The sequence below is a fragment of the Glarea lozoyensis genome, assembly GCF_000409485.1.
Source record: "Glarea lozoyensis ATCC 20868 chromosome Unknown GLAREA16, whole genome shotgun sequence".
NCBI lineage: Eukaryota > Fungi > Ascomycota > Leotiomycetes > Helotiales > Helotiaceae > Glarea > Glarea lozoyensis.
In genome coordinates this window covers 703,138-721,498 of record NW_007360990.1, presented here as the reverse complement: position 1 = coordinate 721,498, position 18,361 = coordinate 703,138, and the positions used below count along the sequence as shown (strand labels likewise).

The following is an 18,361-nucleotide window of genomic DNA, read 5'->3' as shown; positions in this document are numbered from 1 at the left end:
CATTAGAAGTCTTATTTACGTGTGGCTTTCTTCCCTTCCCAATATCTCTTTCAACGCCTGCAATGCATGTCCATAAGTAGCCCCAAACGCCTTTGCTAAACCCTCAATGCTTATGTCCTGATATCTCCAAATAATACATCAATAACTTCATCTAACATGGTGAAGACAAGGTGTGCACTAGAAAACGTCAGTACAGCATTACGTTTCATAGTGCTAAAACTTACTTCAACCGCGGATTATTAAAAGTTGCAAAGATTCTCCTACTCGCAGCCTGTGCATTCACTCTTCCTACCACACTTGCTGCCAAATCTGGAATAAGTGTCGCAAGCATCAAACTCGCTTCTGTTCTACTTTTCGCCTTTTCTGCTTCGGTTCTGGGTTTGCCGTCTCGTTTTAGATTCCCGCCGGGCCACATGGAATCTTTGAGAAGGCCGACATATTTGATGATGGCCTCCTCAGAGATTATACCCTTGACGTTATCCCGTACCTTGCGTTCGATAGTTCCTCCAAGTAATTGATGAAGTACAACCACGACAGCCCGGCCACGCAGCCAATTATTACCACGGTTGAGTTCGAACACTTCCAAGAAGATATCACAGATAGGCTTGACGAACGGTTCCAGTTCTCGGTCCTCGAAGGCGTTCAGTTCGGCTTCAGCCTCTGCTGCTGTCACTGGATCCTCTCCGATTGCTGTCGGCATTGTGACCAGTTGATTCGTAGCCGCAGAGAGCAAGTTTTGACCCGCGACAGAAAGCTGATCCAGTACGGGAAGGTTACCCAGAAGATCTTCCATACCATCTGTCACCGAATTATAAAATCTAGTGACGATATCCTTTTTGTCTTCATGATCATAGAAGCTATCTGTACCAGGTGCAATTGCGCTTTGAGACAAGAAGGCTCGCAATTCACGGCTACGGCAAACGTCTGGAAGCAAGAGTAGCTCCCGCAAATATTTCTCCAGCGCCTGTCTCCGCTTGGAAAGGAACTCGCTTTGCATCTTCATGACCATACGTCGCCGGGGGAAATCGAGGTTCCTGACCGAAGAGTACTTCATTCGGAGTCGTTGCTGCAGCTCATGAAATTCGCTGTAGCGACGAGTTACGGTCCATGTAGCGGCTGGCATCTGCTCACCAGCTTTCCGCTGTACTTCGACAACGTAGACAGCATACTCTCGGCCGTCTTCCTCTTTCCCAGCCATGATTGACTTGATCTTGATAGTCGAGCGTCCATAAAGACTATTGTCACTCTCTTGTATTACGTATTGTTGTCGCTGAAGCTCCTTGCGGCGAATTTCCCTTTGCAAACTCGCTTTGGACTTCTTCAAAATTCGCAACTCAGCATTGTTATTAGTCAACTCCGCCTTCCTAGTCAAAGAGTCAACAACAGCATCTTGTGCTACGAGTCTGTCAATATCGGCCGTGAGAACAGTGATGGCTTCCATCAGACCTAGATCGCCTGGAGCAGCTTCGTGAACTTCTTCCTCTTCGTCTCGAGCTTTGTCTTCCTCAGGATCATCATGCTCGTCCGCAAGGAACTTTTGTTCATCTCCGAATAAATCATCATCAGTAAAGACGCCAATGCGAGAAGAAGTATTAACGAGGCCTAACGATGCGATACTGGGTTTCTCTACCTTGTCGCCAAAGAGGTCTACACGCTTGTTATCCATCGAACTCCTGGTAGAGTTATGACCCCCATTTAAAGACGAAGTGCTGTGTATTGATGACTCGAGATCTTGTCCGAAAAGTGATTTCCGCATTTCCTCCACATCTGGCTTATCCTCCATGATATCGTTTAGGGCTGCTTCCATGGCTTCGACTACATTGTTGTCTGGCGTTGACTCGCGCTGATCCTGGTCAAGACTATGGATTGAATTACCCATTGCCTCACTGTCGAAGTCCTCGTCATCAAAAAGAGGGCCGGAATTCTCTTCGTCAAAAGAGGGACGGTTCTCGTGTAGTATCTCAGATACACGCGAGGTAGCTCCAACTAAATCGTTTGACGACACGACAGATCTACGGAGGTCATGACCGCGTTTAGGTAATAGTTTCGCCGAGACTCGAGATAATGGCGTCGGTTTAGGGGGTAAAGCTTGCGCTGAAATCGCACGAACAGGTAAAGCGGGTTTGTTGTAGATGGTTTCTACTCGCGACGGACCGATAGTCGACGGCTGAAGCGCCTGAGGTTTTGACGCTTCTTGAGACGTAAGGCATTTGTAGAACAGGTCCGACTTTTTGAAATTTGCAAGGTGCTTATCTTGCATAGATTCCAAAGCTGCAGTTTGGGTTCTCAATACAGCTCTCCTGGCTAAGAAGTATTGCTTAGGCGTAGCTTCTTTGCCTGCTTTCAAGAAATCGGTGACATGCTGTTTCGACTGCTCGGACACTTTGAGTTCAGGCTTTGATAAGTAAGCTTCATTTATCATCGCAATATCCATTCTATCTGCTTCAGTCCAAGGAGCAAGTGTGACTGGAATTTCGTCTCCTTCTACAGATTCATCCTCGAGTGGATTTCGAAACCCATCTACAACAATCCAAAATTGTACCATTGGCATTAGACTTTGCCTATCCATATATTCCATGAAATAAGACAGTCCAGAGGGGTCACGCAACAGATCAACAAGCGACGCATTCTCTAATTTTGAAACTGGGGCTTGTTTCTGGCTGAGGTCCGCTGATGGGATTCTTTCACCGCCAGCTGCAAGCTGATGTACTCGCTGATCTGCTATTCTCTTGCCGATATCGAGACGACGAAGATATATGGGGTCTTGCCCTTCTTGAAGAGCATCTCGTTTTAGTTGGCTTGTGATTTCACTTCGAAAGCGGCGAGCATCTGAGAGATTATTGACCTTCCGAATAGCTCGGACAAACTTCTCGAACTTCCTCTCATGATCGCCAGGTGATATCCGTGGGAAAGGGGCCGTTCGTTTCGGCTTTGGGGCTGGGGAAGCATGCTCGTCAAGTGCCGCTCGCAGTTTCCGTACAGTAGAACGATCTTGTAGCATCGAGCGGCCCTATCAATGGTCAGTTAGTATCAATTATATAAATTTCGGACTCGACATACATAAGCTTCCATAATCTGATTCCATGTGTCGGGCTCCGCCAACATCCCAATGGCAGGCGAAAGAACTGCGCAAGAAACCAGTTCTTGTATCAAAACTCCAACAGCTCGACTCGCGAGAACTCTGTCAGGGAGTAATCGGGGAAGTAGTTCCCTGGTCATCTTTCGCAAATAGTCCTGTTGAACCAACTTCAGGTCCGAGAATGCTAGAGACGCGGCCGCATGTAACTTTCCATCCTTGTACTTCGCAGCAATAGCCAGGTCCAACTCGTCTGACTCTGTGACATGGCGATTCAAGTTCTTGCCTCGTATAGCCCTTTCGGCTTCGTAGAATTCTTTGAAATGCGCCGTCAAAATTGGCACAAATCGTGTTGTGACGATTTCCGTTATGTCTAGGTCTAGCACGATATCTAACAGACTAGACAGCGCAAGCCGGATTGTTTTGTCTACTTCATTGACGAATACTGGATTCTTGCTGATATTCGAATACCAGGTGCTAACGAAATCCCGTAGAATGAACTCTAGTAGCTCGTCCAGCGCATTCGAGACCAGAAATGATTCCGGGTAGAGAGGTTTCCAATGGTATGCTTGCCGACGTCGAAGCGCAGCGATTTCCTTATCCCATTCCTTCGCACCCAGAAACTTTGGTCCCTTCGGGCGAATCTGTCTGTTCTTATAGGTATATCTGCTCCCCCTCGAAGTCGTGACGAGCAATGCGATCAACCCCACGATTGGCAGTATGATGCCAACTACAAGAGCATAGCCAGCCCAGCGCAGAGCAGGGATCCAGTTAACAGCGTACCCCCAAGCGATAAAGGACGCGATGCCAGCGAGAATCACATCCCGTCGACTGAGGGCCATAATCTTCGTGGCGGGAGAGTGCGTCCTCCTCGGACGGCATGGTGGTGTTGAACTTGCGACGGAGCAAGCTCTTGGAGGAGCTTCCTTGTGAAGCAGGGTTGACATGGGTCAGAAAGCAGGCGCTCACATGGCGACAACTCAGAGAGAGCAACGCAACTTGGAGAGATACACAATTTTGGAGATGATTCAAGAGAAATGGCGTTTGGACGCCTTCGGTGTTTGCAGGGCTTTGCAGTTTCTTTTCAATTAAAACAAATTATATCTGTGAAGAGATTTTGGTCACATCACTCGATCTACGACTAGATGTAGCTACATTTTACATGTGCTCTGCTTGCAAACGCGTCCATATTCTATTCGCGTTGGAAATTGTCACCAAAATGCTTGTCATACCGGAAATTGTATTACCAAGGTGGATCTTCTAAACGGCGAAATAGTGCTACGAACTTTTGCCCGTTGTTTCGGGTTACCTTTTGTCCCTCCTCAGTCTCCATCCTCATGACTTCCACGCATTCATCGGCCTCCTGTTCCTCTTCGCTAACCCTTGCAAAAGAGGGATGTTTCTCAAAGTGTTCCACCATCCATAAATGGAGGTCCTCCACATCCGTTATGGTGTATACGATACCTCCAGGTCGGACGGCATACGCGTATTCCGAATTTAGAGTCGTAGATACAATTCGCGCCTTGTGTTTCCGCGCTTTAAAATGAGGATCTGGGAAACAGAGGAAGATTTTGGAAAGCTGATCTTTTTTGAAGAAATTAGGAAGAAATTTCATGCTGTTTGCTCTCAGACAAGCGGCATTTTGATATAATCCTTCTTTGGAATTCTGCAACCGAAGAGCATTGATTCGTTCATGCACGTACTCGGTGACTTGTGTTCGTATTTCCATCCCTATAGCATTTATTAGCATGAGATTACCTTGTCAACGAAATGCAACTATACCTAGCATTAACGTATTGGGAAGTTTAGGTGCCAGAGCTACAAGAAGACCACCAAACCCGCACCCAATATCTGCAACTTCTACGTCCTGTTTTAATTTTCTCATGTCCTTCGCCTTCATGGGTATGGCTTCTGAAGAAGTTGCCCCGTTGCCATCAGAGCCATCCTGTGTTTCAACTGCTTTCAAGGAAATGTCTTGCGTTTGACTCGTCGTTGACTCAATTGAATCAGCGACTTCGGGTTCCGCGTAGGCTGGGTAATAAGTCGCCCAGTCCATATATGCAGGGCTTATTGGACTAGAACATAATAAGCATGAGCTCCAGGACTCGTTAATACACAGTTGGCATTACTCACTAGACTAAATCATGATCAGAGAAAACATTCGCATGCGCTCTCTGTCTGTAAAACTTCTTCTTAGGCAATTCAGTTGTACTACCGCCTTGTCGCGCATTCTTGTACTGTTCCCTTTTCTGCTTTTTATTCGCAGGTCCTGGCATGGCTGCGAATTCGTCTCGCGAAAGATCTTGGTTGTGAAGATTGAGATGAGGGGGACAAGGCTCTGCCTCAAGGCTGAACATTTTAAGGTGATCGGGCAATTGATGTGGACCAATGCATGCTCTCTAAGCTTCAAGCCCTGTAACTTTTCGTCATGCGCAGGCCGTATCCGGTTCTCCCAGTGCAAAGGAAAGCATCAGCACATTCTCCGTAATCAGCTGTATTACTTTCGAACTTCTCAAATGTTCGACATGCCCGCGCTTTTAGTAATTCGCACACCCAATCGTCGCGGCATTCATTTCAGAAGACGCCGATAGATTCATCCGCGACTCTGGAGCCGTTCACAATTCAGACCATTTTCCAACAGACGCCATAATACCCGTGTTTACTTGTACCCCTTTGGCTGGTCCGAGAGTGCAACTTTGCGATCTCCAACTTTTTACGATGTCGTGGACTTCAATTATGCCGGAGAGCCTTCGCTTCATAGAAATTTGGGCAGTGCGAATATTTGTAAGTCTTGAATTGAATCGATAGTTATACATTGGCTAACTTTCCCCTCACAGGTACTCTTAGGATTCATCGCTATCGGACCCTGGTTACTACTCATCATTTACGACGCGTTACTCTATGTCTTCCGTACAGCGACCTACGAAATCCCATATATTGGCGGTAGAGCAAGGAATCGACCGCGTCCAAGAGCTCCAAGCCTGAGCGAGAGACCGAATGGCATAGCGCGAAGGTTAACATTACCGGGAGTTTCTGCAGCAGGTGAAGCTGCAGATATTGCTTCGGGGCTTAAGAAAAGAGCGCAAAAGCTCGGCCATGATATAAACGACGGATCTGCGGTTGAAGAATGATAAAGTTTCAATTCAATCAAGAAACCTACAACCGTTCAAGGACTTTTATCAAATCTCCTGTCACGCCCATCGCTGTAATTTCTCCACCAGCACCCGCTCCCGAGACAATCATAGGATCAGCGCCGTATCTCTTCGTGAAGAAACTAATGCTATTACCGCTTCCCTTGAGGGCTGCGATTGGGTGCGATCGATCAAATTTCTCCAAACCAACCTTGATCTCCTTCTTAGCAACATCAATACTCCCAACATATCTGAGTACCTTGCCTTCCTTCTCGGCCGCGACTTTGAGGTCTTCCATCTGAGAGTCATACTTAGGCAGTTCTTGCATGAATTGGTCGCCGCTTTCAATACTTTCCAGTTCCTTGGGAATTAAGCTCTGGACTGGGAAATCGGTTGGTGATTCTACAGGCAGTCCCGCCATTCTTGCTAGTATGGTCAATTTACGCGCAACATCCAATCCGTTAAGATCATCCCTTGGATCCGGCTCTGTGTACCCAAGCTCTTTGGCTTTTGAGACTTCCGCAGACCATTTTCCTCCGGAACCTTCGAGTGGCGCGAAAGAATTAAATAGGAACGACATGGTCCCACTAAACACGCCCTCAATTCTTGTGACTTCGTCTCCTGTTTCTACCAAGTCCTTTAAAGTAGAAATGACTGGGAGGCCAGCTAGGCAGGAGCTTTCGTGATAGATCTTGGCCCCTGAAGATGCCGCGGCGGAAAAGATATCCTGCCACAATTTGTACGAGCCGGAAAACGCTTTCTTGTTTGGTGTGATAATGCTGACTCCCTTGGAAAGAGCCTGGGGGTACTGGTCAGCCACGTCTTGGGAGCTGGTATTGTCGACAAGTATAGCATTTGAGGGTGCTGCGGAGAGGAAATCGATTGCTTCCGTCAACGAAAGTGGCTTTTGGGTTGATTCTGTGACTTTCGTGGCCAGGCTCTCGAACGGCAATGCTTGGTATTCTGGGCTATATAGGACCTTTGAGCTTCGGGAGACTAGTACGAGAGATAGCTTTGGCGAGGATGGGTTCTTTGCCAGTCGTTTGGAGAGGACCTCGAGTTGAGAGAGGAAGCATTTTCCAACCCCACCAACACCTAATTCGCGTTAGAACTTGCTATCTAGGTTAATTAATGTGATTGGCCCTTACCGATGATGCCGATGAAAACATTCTTAGTAGGCACCATTGTGGAGTCTTCCTTATTATGCGATGAATTGGAATCACTAGGCTTTATTCCAAGGACTTGGAGTTGTTGTGATGGTGGGAAATTTTGTATGGCGACTTCGGCCTCTGAACCCCGCGTCTGAGACTCTGCCCCACTTCGTATCAGCCCTATCTCATCAAATAGTCCGATTATCAACCCAAATTCATTTTTTAGTTCTATAGATCTAGTAGTACCAAATAGATGGTAAGACATATCTGTTCTGATGCAAATCAGTAGGCCGGTCTTTTCTTTCGTCTTAATATTTGGTAAATGAACATTCAATATTAATGGAATTGAACTTTCACTTTCTGAAAAAGAACGAGGACTTCCATACTTATGGAAAAACATTTCCTGGTAGACTGACTTGGTATTCTGGTGTAGCAAAGTTATTGTCCAAACGTCGATTGGTGGTGTATTACAGTACTTTATTGACACATTTCCTGAGCACTTTCGCTCAGAGGAACATGTAGCGCCATATCACATAATGGTTACCCTCAGCATCTTGAAATAAAAGAACAAAATTTATTGTTTGGAGAGACTACGCAGCTAATAGCATGAACCTTAGACTAATTATTTAGTGCCACCTACCCAGGACAAACGAGCCAAGCAGATCACGAGAGTTTAAGAGTTTAGTTAAGCCGGCCTTTGAGAGTATTTTCTACCTACCAATGATTAGTTGCATTTTCAACTTTCTATTATATCTTTCATGATTCAAGATACCATTTTCGTTAGCTAATCTTTAGAGAGACTCTTACTTCAAAGTAGTAATGAGGATTTCCTGACCCTCTGACCTAAGTCCAAGACTAGCTGGAGTGGAAAGTGTTTTGTAAATTCAACCATCGTGCTCTATGGGTTCCAGCTAGGAAGTGGAAGTTTGACGTTTCACCATCAAAATGTATAATTTGAACACAGCAAATGCCGATACTCTCTACGAATAGCTGTGTCCAAGAATCTACGATGTATTCATGTACTGCAAAGTAATCGGAGTTCTCTTCGTCCGAAAGTGGCGTGATACGACGAATTCATTATAATCAACAAGATAAAATATTTAAAATAAAATTTACCCAGCTTCACACAATAAATTCTAGCATGTCGAACTTACGATCAACATAATGTGCTTTTGGCTGAAGATCCTTGCTTATCCCCTAGCTCCACTGCCCCACAAATTCTTAGGGCGTCATCCGGTGCTCTTTCACAGCCTTGTCGCAGACACGGGGCTACCCCAAATACACCTCCGCGTTCGAAGATTCATAAACATCTTTCTTCTGTAAGAGAAGACCGGAGTCGCTGTCGCATAATACCTAACAATATATAGGCATAATTCAGCTACACGCATAAACAACATCATCGGCCGAACTCCCACATGAAGCACGATACAGATCAAACATCCAAGAATCCGACTCTGCAAAGTCTCTAGACGCCAACTAATCACAGTTGACCAGCAGCTTTCGAAGCATACCCAAACACCTGCCAGGATCTGATTCGACTTCTAATTTCCATACATTTGTTTGAGGCTGTCCCGCTTCGTGGTGTCCTTTGAAATGGCTTCGCAAGCCGCCATCTTCGCCGAGACAATCGCTGGAATGAAAAAGGCGGTTAAAAGAAAAGACTATGGTAAGATCAAGTCTTGTAATCGCACAGAATTGCAGTATCTAATTTAGTTGTGCTGCAGATTCCGACTCCGACGATTCGATTGAGGAACTTACAAACCGAGGAAACAAATTGAAAAGAAAGTCGAGATTTGTTCGCGAGGGTCAATTAGCTCCGCCCTCGGGGCCGCAAGTCTACAGGAAGGTGCGTATAATCGACAGAATTGACATTCCAAAGCAGACGGACTGACATGGTCTCAGAAAATTGAGCACGCTGGGTATTATCGAGATACAATAAGTCAAAATCCACCACTTATCGACGACGATGGATACGACGTGGACAGTGATGAAGACGACGAAAGAACACAAGCTGCAATTAATGCAGCCACCGAACTAGATCCATATGCAGATGTGAAGATTGAAGGTCGGAGCCCATTGACAACTTACAAAGGCAATTCTAACATCCAGCAGATCTTCTAATGCCACTTACGAGCGCGTCCGACCTGCCTAATCACCCTACTTTGTCCAAACCATTCGTCTCAAATACACTCACAGAACTCACTCAGCATGCAGGAAACATGGTTCAGAAAGAGAAAGCTTCATTATGGCGGATAAAGCATCTTCTCACAAGACTCAGCGGAGATAATACTTGGATACCTTGCGAGAGCGTTGAAGCGGAAGATGATGTTAATCTTTTCTTTGATGAACGAGAAAAGATCCGAGCGCATATTGGGAAGCTGGTTGCAAAGGATGACGCCGATCAAGCATCTACAGGAACCCTTGTTTCCGAAGAGGCAGAGAATGTTGGACTGCTGGAAAGCGTGGCTCACGCAACCCAGACTGCTCTGGAAACCCTCAAGGAACCAAATGCCATCAACAACGGACTATCAGCATCCGATGCTGCGCGGGGTCAAGTCGCGAAAGTCACGCACCCGAGTGTTGATCAAGTAAATGGGTCGGGCGAGTCCACAAAACCAAAAAGTCCTCCCATACCGAGTCAGGCCATGGAAGATCGGGGAGAAACTGGATATGGGGAGACAAATGAGACTGTGGACGAAGTGATGGATATGGAGGTAGCCGTGAAAGAAGCCGTAGCTCAGATCGAGGGAAACGAGATACGCCCGGTGGAAGAAGTAGGCGATGTGGATGTTGATGCGGGCACTGGAGACACAGAAGAGGTTCCGGCACCGCGTCGAATGAGAACTCGCGCTCAAGCACAAGCCGCTTCAGACAATACGGCGTCAAGCAGAACCAGGTCAGCATCACCGGACTCTGATACTGATGGCTTTATACATCCCTACTTTTTAGCACCAAAATTTTCGCATCCAGACCGCGATTGTGGCCTTCCTGCCAACGAGGCGGAGGAGACCCGCAGATTATTGCAGCTATATATTCAAAAGCAGGAAGAAGTTTGTCGCGGCGCCCAGAGGATATACGAGGGGCTGTTAAGAGCTGACCGGTACCGCCAGTTGGTTATGAAATGGGCCAAGGCCGAAGCTCACGTAGGTGTAAATCGAGACATGTCCGATGGAGAGGATTGGTATGATAAAGAGGAATGGCAATTGGATGAGGATCTAAAGAAAGGACAAGACGAGGAGGAAGAAGATGCTGCTACGACAGCTAAGAAAACAAGGACGAGGCGGCAGTAGTCTACGAACTACTAATGTACAAAAGGTCAGGCGTCATGGGTTGGGAAAGGGTTTGGATGATATCCTGGTTTAAGGTGTAGACCTAAATTAAGAGCTTTCTTGAGGAAAGATCACATTATATAGTAAAAGTAATTACACCACTAATCTTTAATCCATTCTTCAAAGTCGAAGCCCAATAAAATAAATGTGAACAACATAGTGAGCTTAATCGAAGCCTGCTGTCACTTGTCAATCTGGTCTGGTGAACCTCTACATATCTTCACAAGCTCGGTTCCAACGTCATGAGTGCGGGGGGCTAGCTCATGCTTCGCTTAATTTATCCCTTCTTCTTTCAAGGCGGATGATCTGAACAACAATTCGAAACTCTCCTCTTTCCTACTCTTTAAATTACCAGGTTGCGCTAATAATCGGACTGTTATATTATCCCCAGACAAGATGACGAGCTTTCTGGGAAACAATAAGGGTCTCGTGGACTTTGACCAAAAGAGTCTTGCCAGTAAGTCAAGAGCTCCCTTTATGCGAACATGTTGTTCACAATATTTGTACAGTCGCAGCAGCGTCAATTGCGTTCAACCCGATCTTCTGGAAGTGAGTTTCTCTCCCGACTAGAATAGATTACATGAATACTGAAAAGAACATCAGCACTGCAGCACGCCAAGGTAAGGAGGGTGAAAAGTAAGAATGCGCAAATATGCCCTTTCTAACCCGCTCTAGAATATCACAACAAAGTCCTCACTAAGCTCGCCGGCGGCAATTCTCGATATGCCTGCTATGGCCTGGCGGTAACCATCTTCTCCCTCGGGATATTCCGCGACTTCCTTTACGAACGAGCCCTTCGCGCCCAACCTTCTCATCCCCTTCTCGAAACGGATCTTGCAAAGTACCTTGCATACGCTCTCATCGCCGGTGGTAACACTCTCGTCATCTCTTCTATGTGGGCGCTCGGCGTAACTGGCACATACTTGGGTGATTACTTTGGGATTCTGATGGATGATATGGTTACTGGATTCCCATTCAACATATGCGGTGCTCCTATGTACTATGGCTCCACCATGAGTTTCCTAGGCACCGCACTTTGGTTTGGAAAACCTGCAGGTGTGCTTTTGACTGCTGAAGTATTGATCGTCTATCTTCTTGCCTTGCGATTCGAGGATCCCTTTACTGGAGCCATCTACGCCAAGAGAGCCCAAGCCCAACAGAAGCGCCCAAAGAAAGAATTGTAGATGGTGAGTATACTAGGATGATACAGGATGGGAGATGAAGGTGTGATGTTGATTGATTGGGCGAATTTAAAAGCATTGCGAAGCAGGGCATTGGGGCACACAAGAGATTTTCAACAGTCATTGGACGTTGCATAATTATCAACTACTATGCATTGATGGCGTTTGGGCAGACTACCACGAAATTCAGAATTCCAATGGAGAAAGAGACGGATACTTGTCGTAATCACAACCACTCCCAAAAGCACCAAATATGAGAATTACTGGATTTTATTTGCAGTGCCATTGCTTTTAGGTTTTCCATAGCACCTCATACTTCGGGGTAAACATCACTAACACAACAGTCAGTTTCTGGAAGTCCAGCTAGAGGGTTTACTTACGTCCTTCTCATTAAAGGCATGCCTTTCTTTATTGTCTCTCGGTGCTCTAAATCAACATCTACAACTCCTATTTCTGGCTCGGACCCCTCGCCCGTCATGTCCAGCAACACTTTACCCCATGGATCTACTACCATTGAATGACCGTAAGAAGTTCTCTTCGAATTATGAGCTCCGATTTGAGCAGCGGCAATCACGTATGCTTGCGTTTCAATAGCCCTTGCACGCAGTAAAGTTTCCCAGTGAGCTTTGCCAGTAGGAACAGTAAAAGCGGAAGGATAGGTGATAACCTGAGCATCTTGTCTCTTAAGTGCTAGACTTATCTCTGGAAATCTCAACTACACATATTCATTAATTGGCCTCTCATCAGACACAGCGGCACTCACATCAAAACAAATAGTCAATCCAACTCTTCCAACCACCGTCTCTACCGGCTTCACAATCTCCTTCCCAGCCTCTACGCTGTTACTCTCCTTCAAATTCCCGTAATCAAATAAATGTAGTTTATCATAATAACTTTCAATATCTCCGTTCTCGTTGATCCAACAGCTTCGGTTCAAGAGCTTGCCATTGTTTGCCGGAACGTGAATACCTACGTTGATTGCTAAGGACGCTTCTTTGGCCGCATCTCTTATTCCGAGAAGAAATGGACTGGTTTCCATTGGCTGGGCTAGGGAGATTGATTCTTTGGCGTCTATGGCTATGTAGTCTGTGGCTTCTGGAAGGAACAGAGCCTAAACCTTTTAGCTTTTTTGAGCTGTCGTATCTAGTAATTAGAGAGTGAGTCAGTACTGACTTTAGCACCAGCATCTACGGCGTTTTTGATGAGGAGTTTGCAGGTTGAGAGATTGTGGATCATGGAAGAGGTTGAACATAGTTGTCCAATTGCCTGGAAATAATTAGATCGCTCTATATGATATTTCACACGGAACCTTACTGCTGTGACCATCTTGAGATAAGTTACAAGAATTATTATGACTGGTTGATATAAGTTGGTTGTCTACTTGAGGATCCCACCCTCGCTGTCGATTTATAAATGTAGAGGCAACAGCACGACAGTCCATAAAAGTGGTGAACGAACAACAAAGGGACAAAGTGAAAATACAAGAAATCAAAAAGTAATAACACAAATAGTTGAGTCTACAAATCTGATAACATCTTAATAATGACACATTTTTTGTTGCCTACTTGGTTCCCACGTGAAGTCGTGTCGCAGACAGGGGTCCTAATGACGTTTTGAATTCGATTCCAAAGTTCCCGAAGGATCAGAAATATTTCGAGTCACCACGACTTTCTTTCAAGCCAGACTTCAATTCTTAGCCACTTTTGCAACAAACGATGGGCTCGGTATAACTCCAAGATCGCCATACTCTATACTGAGCACAATGCCACTGTGAACTCAAGACGAAATGTCAAATGGCTCCAAATCGGGAAAATCGTCGACTGGCAAGCCCAATCCTTCAATCCCCTCACTCAAATACTAACAAACCCTCAGGATTCCACTTCCTAGCCGGCCTCACCTCCGGCATCTCAACCGCCATCCTCCTCCAACCAGCCGACCTCCTCAAAACCCGTCTCCAACAACCCAACTCCCTCCCCCTCCTCCCCACCATCCGCTCCATCGCCTCCACCGGCCTCCTCTCCTTCTGGCGTGGCACCCTCCCCTCAGCCCTCCGCACCGGCTTCGGCTCCGCCATCTACTTCACCTCGCTGAACACCCTCCGCCAATCCGTCGCCCGCTCGAACATCCTGCGACCCGGCGCGACGAACACACACTCCTCTTCCCTCCCGAAGCTCTCCGCATGGGCGAATCTAGGGACCGGCGCCGTCGCCAGGGCGGGCGCGGGATTCGTGCTCATGCCTATGACCGTTATCAAAGTGCGCTATGAAAGTAATGTATACGCATACAAAAGCATCGCCGGAGCCTCGAAAGACATCCTAGCAACCGAAGGGCTCCGCGGGTTTTTCTCAGGCTTCGGAGCGACAGCCATAAGAGATGCGCCGTACGCAGGTCTCTACGTCCTCTTCTACGAGTCCCTAAAAGCGCAATTCTCACTGCTCTCCACGACGCTCCCGCTGCCGGGGCAGAGCATGGCGGCGTCTACATCTGCGACGATCAATTTCACGTCGGGGATACTGGCCGCGGGACTGGCGACTGCGATTACGAATCCGTTTGATGCGATTAAGACGCGGATCCAGCTTGAGCCGAGGGTGTATAGGAATGTGGTGCAGGGACTGGGCTTGATGGTGAGGAGGGATGGGTGGAGGTGTTTGGCGGATGGGTTGGGGTTGAGGATGGGGAGGAAGGCCGTTAGTAGTGCGTTGGCGTGGACGGTTTATGAGGAGAGTGTTAGACGGGCGGAGAGGGTGTGGAAGGCGAAGGAGGGTGCGATGTGATGAGGAGGGGAAGGGTGGCTGTATATATGTACAGTATACATTTTTTGTATAAATAGGCGGGAAAGATACCACTCAGTTTTGGACGATAAAGGTATTAGGAAAGAACTAGGCATTGTACAAAACGAAAAGGTGGATGGAAAGCATTATTAGAGGAAATGGAAAAACTCACATCTCCGTCACTTATCCTTAGATACCAATGGAAGATTTTCAGAACGAGTAACCGAGAAAAGAAGATATCATGTAACAATCTTAGATTTGAGCTGGGTATTTTATCAATTAAAACGCAAACAAAATAGACCCCCAAGCCAACATAATCCAAGTCCAAACTTAACTTCCCCTTCCTTCTTCGCCCCATCAAACACCAATAAGAACGGTAATCATAACGAGCAGCAGTTGCATAAATCATTCGTGAAAATTCGTAAAATGTAAAATAAGATGCGCCTTCCACCTTTCTCTGCCGACCCGGGCCATTAAGTCCTGCATTAAAGACAGTGGGTTGTTGTCCCGAGGGTCCTGGTAACCTTATCTTGACTTCATTCCGTCTTCGCATCTCTTGCAAACCGTCCCCCATCACATTTCCATTTTATCGCCAGTCCATCTCGCTCACAACCTAACGTCTACTCCCACCTGCCAAGAACGTCAAAAGCGGAGACGGACTAGGTTTCCTCTCCTTCTTCTTCGTCTTAACCCATTCATAGTCCACCTGACCATGATTATGTCTCTTTCCCTCAATACCCACCACAGTCGTGAGTCTGTGTTCGCGAATGCGTCGAGTGTGGTGCCAGAGGCGATCTTGTTCTTCTTCTGGGACCCAGCGTTTGATGAGGATGTAGTCAGGGTCCTGGTGGGATGTGTTAGTGTGTGACGCTAAGTGGGTGGCTAGTTGGAACTTACTTGGTCAAACTCATAATCAATCCTATGCACTCTCAACGTCTCGATAGACAGATGTCGTCTCGCCATTCTGGTGTAAGTTGGTCGTTCAATTGGAATCTCCTTCTTAAGCGCAATAGCAATCTGTCGCTCATCGATACCCGACTTCCGCAGCTCAGTCTCCAGCCTCTCGGCAATTTCCTTCTCGCGCGCTTCTTTCTCCTTCTTTTCCTTTTCGTGACGCTCTGCTTCCTTGATTTTGAACTCCTCGATAGCGAGTTCACGTTCTTTCTTCACCTTAGCTGCCTCTTCTGCTTTCTTCTTCTCCTCTTTCAACCGCTTCATTTCGAGCTCTTCCTTCACCCGTCGCTCGTGGGCTTCTTTCTCCTTTTCTGCCTTGAATTGCTCGAGTTCCTCGCGCATCTTCTTAGCTTCAGCGGTCTCGCGGATTGCTTTGGACTTGGCCGATTCGCGCTCATATTGATCCCTGACTTTCGCGGAGATCTTTTCATTCTCTCGCTCCCTTCGCTCTTTCTCATAACGCATCTCGCTTTCCACTTCTCGACGAGTCTTGTCGCGAGCTAGCTCAAGTTCTCGATCTTGATGTTCTCGCTCGCGCAAGAGTTCTTCATATTCTCGACGAGCTCGCCCCCGATCACGATCAGTGGATGAGTCGTTTGAGCGGAGCGTTTGCAGTTGTAGTTGCATCTGTGCCTCCAAGCGAGCCCTCTCGCGAATGCGTTCAAGCTCATACTCCTTGAAGGAGCCCCGAGATGAGTGTGACGATCTTCGAGAGTGCGAGTGTGAGCGTGAACGAGAGCGACGTCTGTTGTCAGCCGTAAGGTAATCACGCAGATGATGTCGATCGTCCCGGTCGTCGTCCAGATCGTTGATAATTCGGTTATTGATTATAATTGGAGCAGGTGCTGGCGCGCTCATTCGATGGCTTCTTGATCGTGATCTATGAACCCCACCGCCGCTCACAGCTGGAACAAGATATTCTGGCGAATGTCCTCGTTGCTCATATCGTGGTCGTGACTCTCGATAAGGCAGTCGAGTATCGCGGTAGACACGAGGGAGTGGTGGGGAACGACGACTTCTGTATTGGATGTCGAGCTCATCCTCGCTGTAATCGTAGCTACTCATTTTGATGATATTTCCGAAGCCTTTTATTTCTGCAAGGCTACAGAAATTCGCAACTTTTTTTTAGCAACTCGATGGCTTTTCGCCCAACGATATTGTCGCCTGCAGGCTGTAGGGCTGGAAGGACCCCGCAGTGTGAAGTGCGTGCGTGAAAGAGCCCCGCGGAAGGTGTTTGCGATAAGAAAGGACGGTAAAGCTTGTACAACGGTCGACGATGAGATATGAAGTTTTGGATAACAGAAGGGAATAGAACAGAATGCGTCAGACTGAACGGCGTTAGGAGGTAGAGGCGTGCTGTGCAGCGTGATCGGTGTCACGATCTGGGTGTGAGAGAGAGACAAAAGTCGGTGTCAGCAGGAGTGGGCATGGGCCAATTTAAAGTGAGACTTCTGGGAGTAGGGCTTTTGACAAATTGACAGCAGCCATGGGGGAGGGACGGAGATTTTAACTAATTAGCAATTCATATCTCCCACGGAAAATGTATGCTTGATGTGGTGAGGGGGCCAAATGTGGCCGGCCTTCAAGGGGGTGTTTTCGAGCGCCAGCGTTCCCCAGAGGCTGGAATAAGCAGAAGAGGCAAGCCGGCGGGTTGCCGCCAGAGGGGTGTCGCACTTGCACGCACTGTCGAAGCGGGGCAGCGACATCCTCCGCCTGGACCATCTCCATTCTCCCGCGTCTGGACAGCGCCTCCAGCCCTAGCGACTACCACTGGGCGAGGAACCGTGGACGCAAAGGGGAAAGAGATGCGGTGCTGTCAACTGCCACTTACTGCGACGGGGTTTCGGCTTCTGCGAGCTTGAGAGCTGCTGGAATCTGGATACAGTGGGAGATTTGCCAGGTGCTGTCTACGTTTGGCGTGCATCGTAGATGGTCTCGACGCTGTGCACTCGCTCACGCCGTACAAGCAAATCATGCAATCCAGCCGCTTCCTCCAGCACGAGGTTGCCACGCCATGTGTGGGAGGTGGGAGGACAGAAGCTTCAAGATTCTTCTCTGTGCTGTGATCACTTGTTCGCGAAGATTGGAAGGGCAAGGTTTCCTTCCTGCGTTCCAAGAAATATACAGCCTCCGGCGTTTTAGTGCTTAGTTTAAAGTGGTATCTGCTGCAGCTAGACTTCTGCAGAGATGATTTTCTCGTAAAACCATGCCTCCATCGCCAGTAGATCACTCCGATGGTGCATAAAAGTAGTCGAAATAGGTTTAGGCTCATCTGCTCGTGTGCTGCGCTTCTCTGCCCAATGGACACGTCGCTTGGTGGTGGAACTCAACTTTCAACATGTTATCTGAAGCCCAGAGGCAAATGTTTCTCCCCTAGCGGGTTCCTGAGTTGATGCGTATGGCAGGAGAAATCACCAAGCAACATGCCATCGCTTCCGTAACTCTGAAAATAAACTTCTGCAGAAAGCAACGCATCAATTCAAAGAGGAATTGGGCCCTGTACCCTTTATGTTCGCTCCAATTGGGTAGGTCGCTCAGCTGGCTAGGATGTTGGTGGTCCATGTTCTGGCCCCCAAAAGCGAATTCCAAGCGGTAACCGAAACAGAAAATTTGTTGTCTCATCGCTGAGAAGATGCGGTAGTTCAAGTGGTCACAGTTTTCGGGCTATGAAATAAGATTTCTGCAGGTTGAGATCATTGATGTATTTTTGTATCCTTGGGAAATCTCCATGTGTCAGGAAGCGCATCTTGTGCGTGTTGGTGTTTTGT

The 18,361-nt window shown here is 47.4% G+C and overlaps 9 protein-coding genes across 9 annotated transcripts; 4 read left to right on the top strand and 5 right to left on the bottom strand.

The window, feature by feature from the left end:
* Positions 1-110: 110 nt before the first annotated feature.
* Positions 111-4,023, bottom strand: GLAREA_07511 (PX; the record flags this gene model as incomplete). The annotated part of the gene is made up of 3 exons (XM_008082199.1): positions 111-177; positions 225-3,010; positions 3,061-4,023. The coding sequence occupies 3 exons, from the start codon at positions 4,021-4,023 to the stop codon at positions 111-113; spliced, it is 3,816 nt and encodes a 1,271-aa protein (XP_008080390.1).
* A 296-nt stretch (positions 4,024-4,319) lies between these two features.
* Positions 4,320-5,433, bottom strand: GLAREA_07510 (S-adenosyl-L-methionine-dependent methyltransferase; the record flags this gene model as incomplete). The annotated part of the gene is made up of 3 exons (XM_008082198.1): positions 4,320-4,807; positions 4,859-5,151; positions 5,210-5,433. 3 exons carry the CDS (start codon positions 5,431-5,433, stop codon positions 4,320-4,322), a joined length of 1,005 nt encoding a protein of 334 aa, XP_008080389.1.
* Positions 5,434-5,812: 379 nt separating this feature from the next.
* GLAREA_07509 (uncharacterized protein) lies at positions 5,813-6,207 on the top strand (the record flags this gene model as incomplete). Its single annotated transcript, XM_008082197.1, has 2 exons — positions 5,813-5,860; positions 5,914-6,207. 2 exons carry the CDS (start codon positions 5,813-5,815, stop codon positions 6,205-6,207), a joined length of 342 nt encoding a protein of 113 aa, XP_008080388.1.
* Positions 6,208-6,232: 25 nt separating this feature from the next.
* GLAREA_07508 (Glyceraldehyde-3-phosphate dehydrogenase-like, C-terminal) lies at positions 6,233-7,623 on the bottom strand (the record flags this gene model as incomplete). Its single annotated transcript, XM_008082196.1, has 2 exons — positions 6,233-7,302; positions 7,356-7,623. 2 exons carry the CDS (start codon positions 7,621-7,623, stop codon positions 6,233-6,235), a joined length of 1,338 nt encoding a protein of 445 aa, XP_008080387.1.
* Positions 7,624-8,951: 1,328 nt separating this feature from the next.
* On the top strand, positions 8,952-10,648 carry GLAREA_07507 (uncharacterized protein; the record flags this gene model as incomplete). The annotated part of the gene is made up of 4 exons (XM_008082195.1): positions 8,952-9,024; positions 9,083-9,204; positions 9,261-9,423; positions 9,471-10,648. 4 exons carry the CDS (start codon positions 8,952-8,954, stop codon positions 10,646-10,648), a joined length of 1,536 nt encoding a protein of 511 aa, XP_008080386.1.
* Positions 10,649-11,083: 435 nt separating this feature from the next.
* Positions 11,084-11,871, top strand: GLAREA_07506 (uncharacterized protein; the record flags this gene model as incomplete). The annotated part of the gene is made up of 4 exons (XM_008082194.1): positions 11,084-11,144; positions 11,197-11,236; positions 11,291-11,307; positions 11,363-11,871. The coding sequence occupies 4 exons, from the start codon at positions 11,084-11,086 to the stop codon at positions 11,869-11,871; spliced, it is 627 nt and encodes a 208-aa protein (XP_008080385.1).
* Positions 11,872-12,178: 307 nt separating this feature from the next.
* On the bottom strand, positions 12,179-13,194 carry GLAREA_07505 (Carbon-nitrogen hydrolase; the record flags this gene model as incomplete). The annotated part of the gene is made up of 5 exons (XM_008082193.1): positions 12,179-12,200; positions 12,249-12,583; positions 12,632-12,979; positions 13,042-13,134; positions 13,183-13,194. The coding sequence occupies 5 exons, from the start codon at positions 13,192-13,194 to the stop codon at positions 12,179-12,181; spliced, it is 810 nt and encodes a 269-aa protein (XP_008080384.1).
* Positions 13,195-13,661: 467 nt separating this feature from the next.
* GLAREA_07504 (Mitochondrial carrier) lies at positions 13,662-14,642 on the top strand (the record flags this gene model as incomplete). The annotated part of the gene is made up of 1 exon (XM_008082192.1): positions 13,662-14,642. One exon carries the CDS (start codon positions 13,662-13,664, stop codon positions 14,640-14,642), a length of 981 nt encoding a protein of 326 aa, XP_008080383.1.
* Positions 14,643-15,252: 610 nt separating this feature from the next.
* On the bottom strand, positions 15,253-16,658 carry GLAREA_07503 (uncharacterized protein; the record flags this gene model as incomplete). The annotated part of the gene is made up of 2 exons (XM_008082191.1): positions 15,253-15,483; positions 15,537-16,658. 2 exons carry the CDS (start codon positions 16,656-16,658, stop codon positions 15,253-15,255), a joined length of 1,353 nt encoding a protein of 450 aa, XP_008080382.1.
* Positions 16,659-18,361: the final 1,703 nt, after the last annotated feature.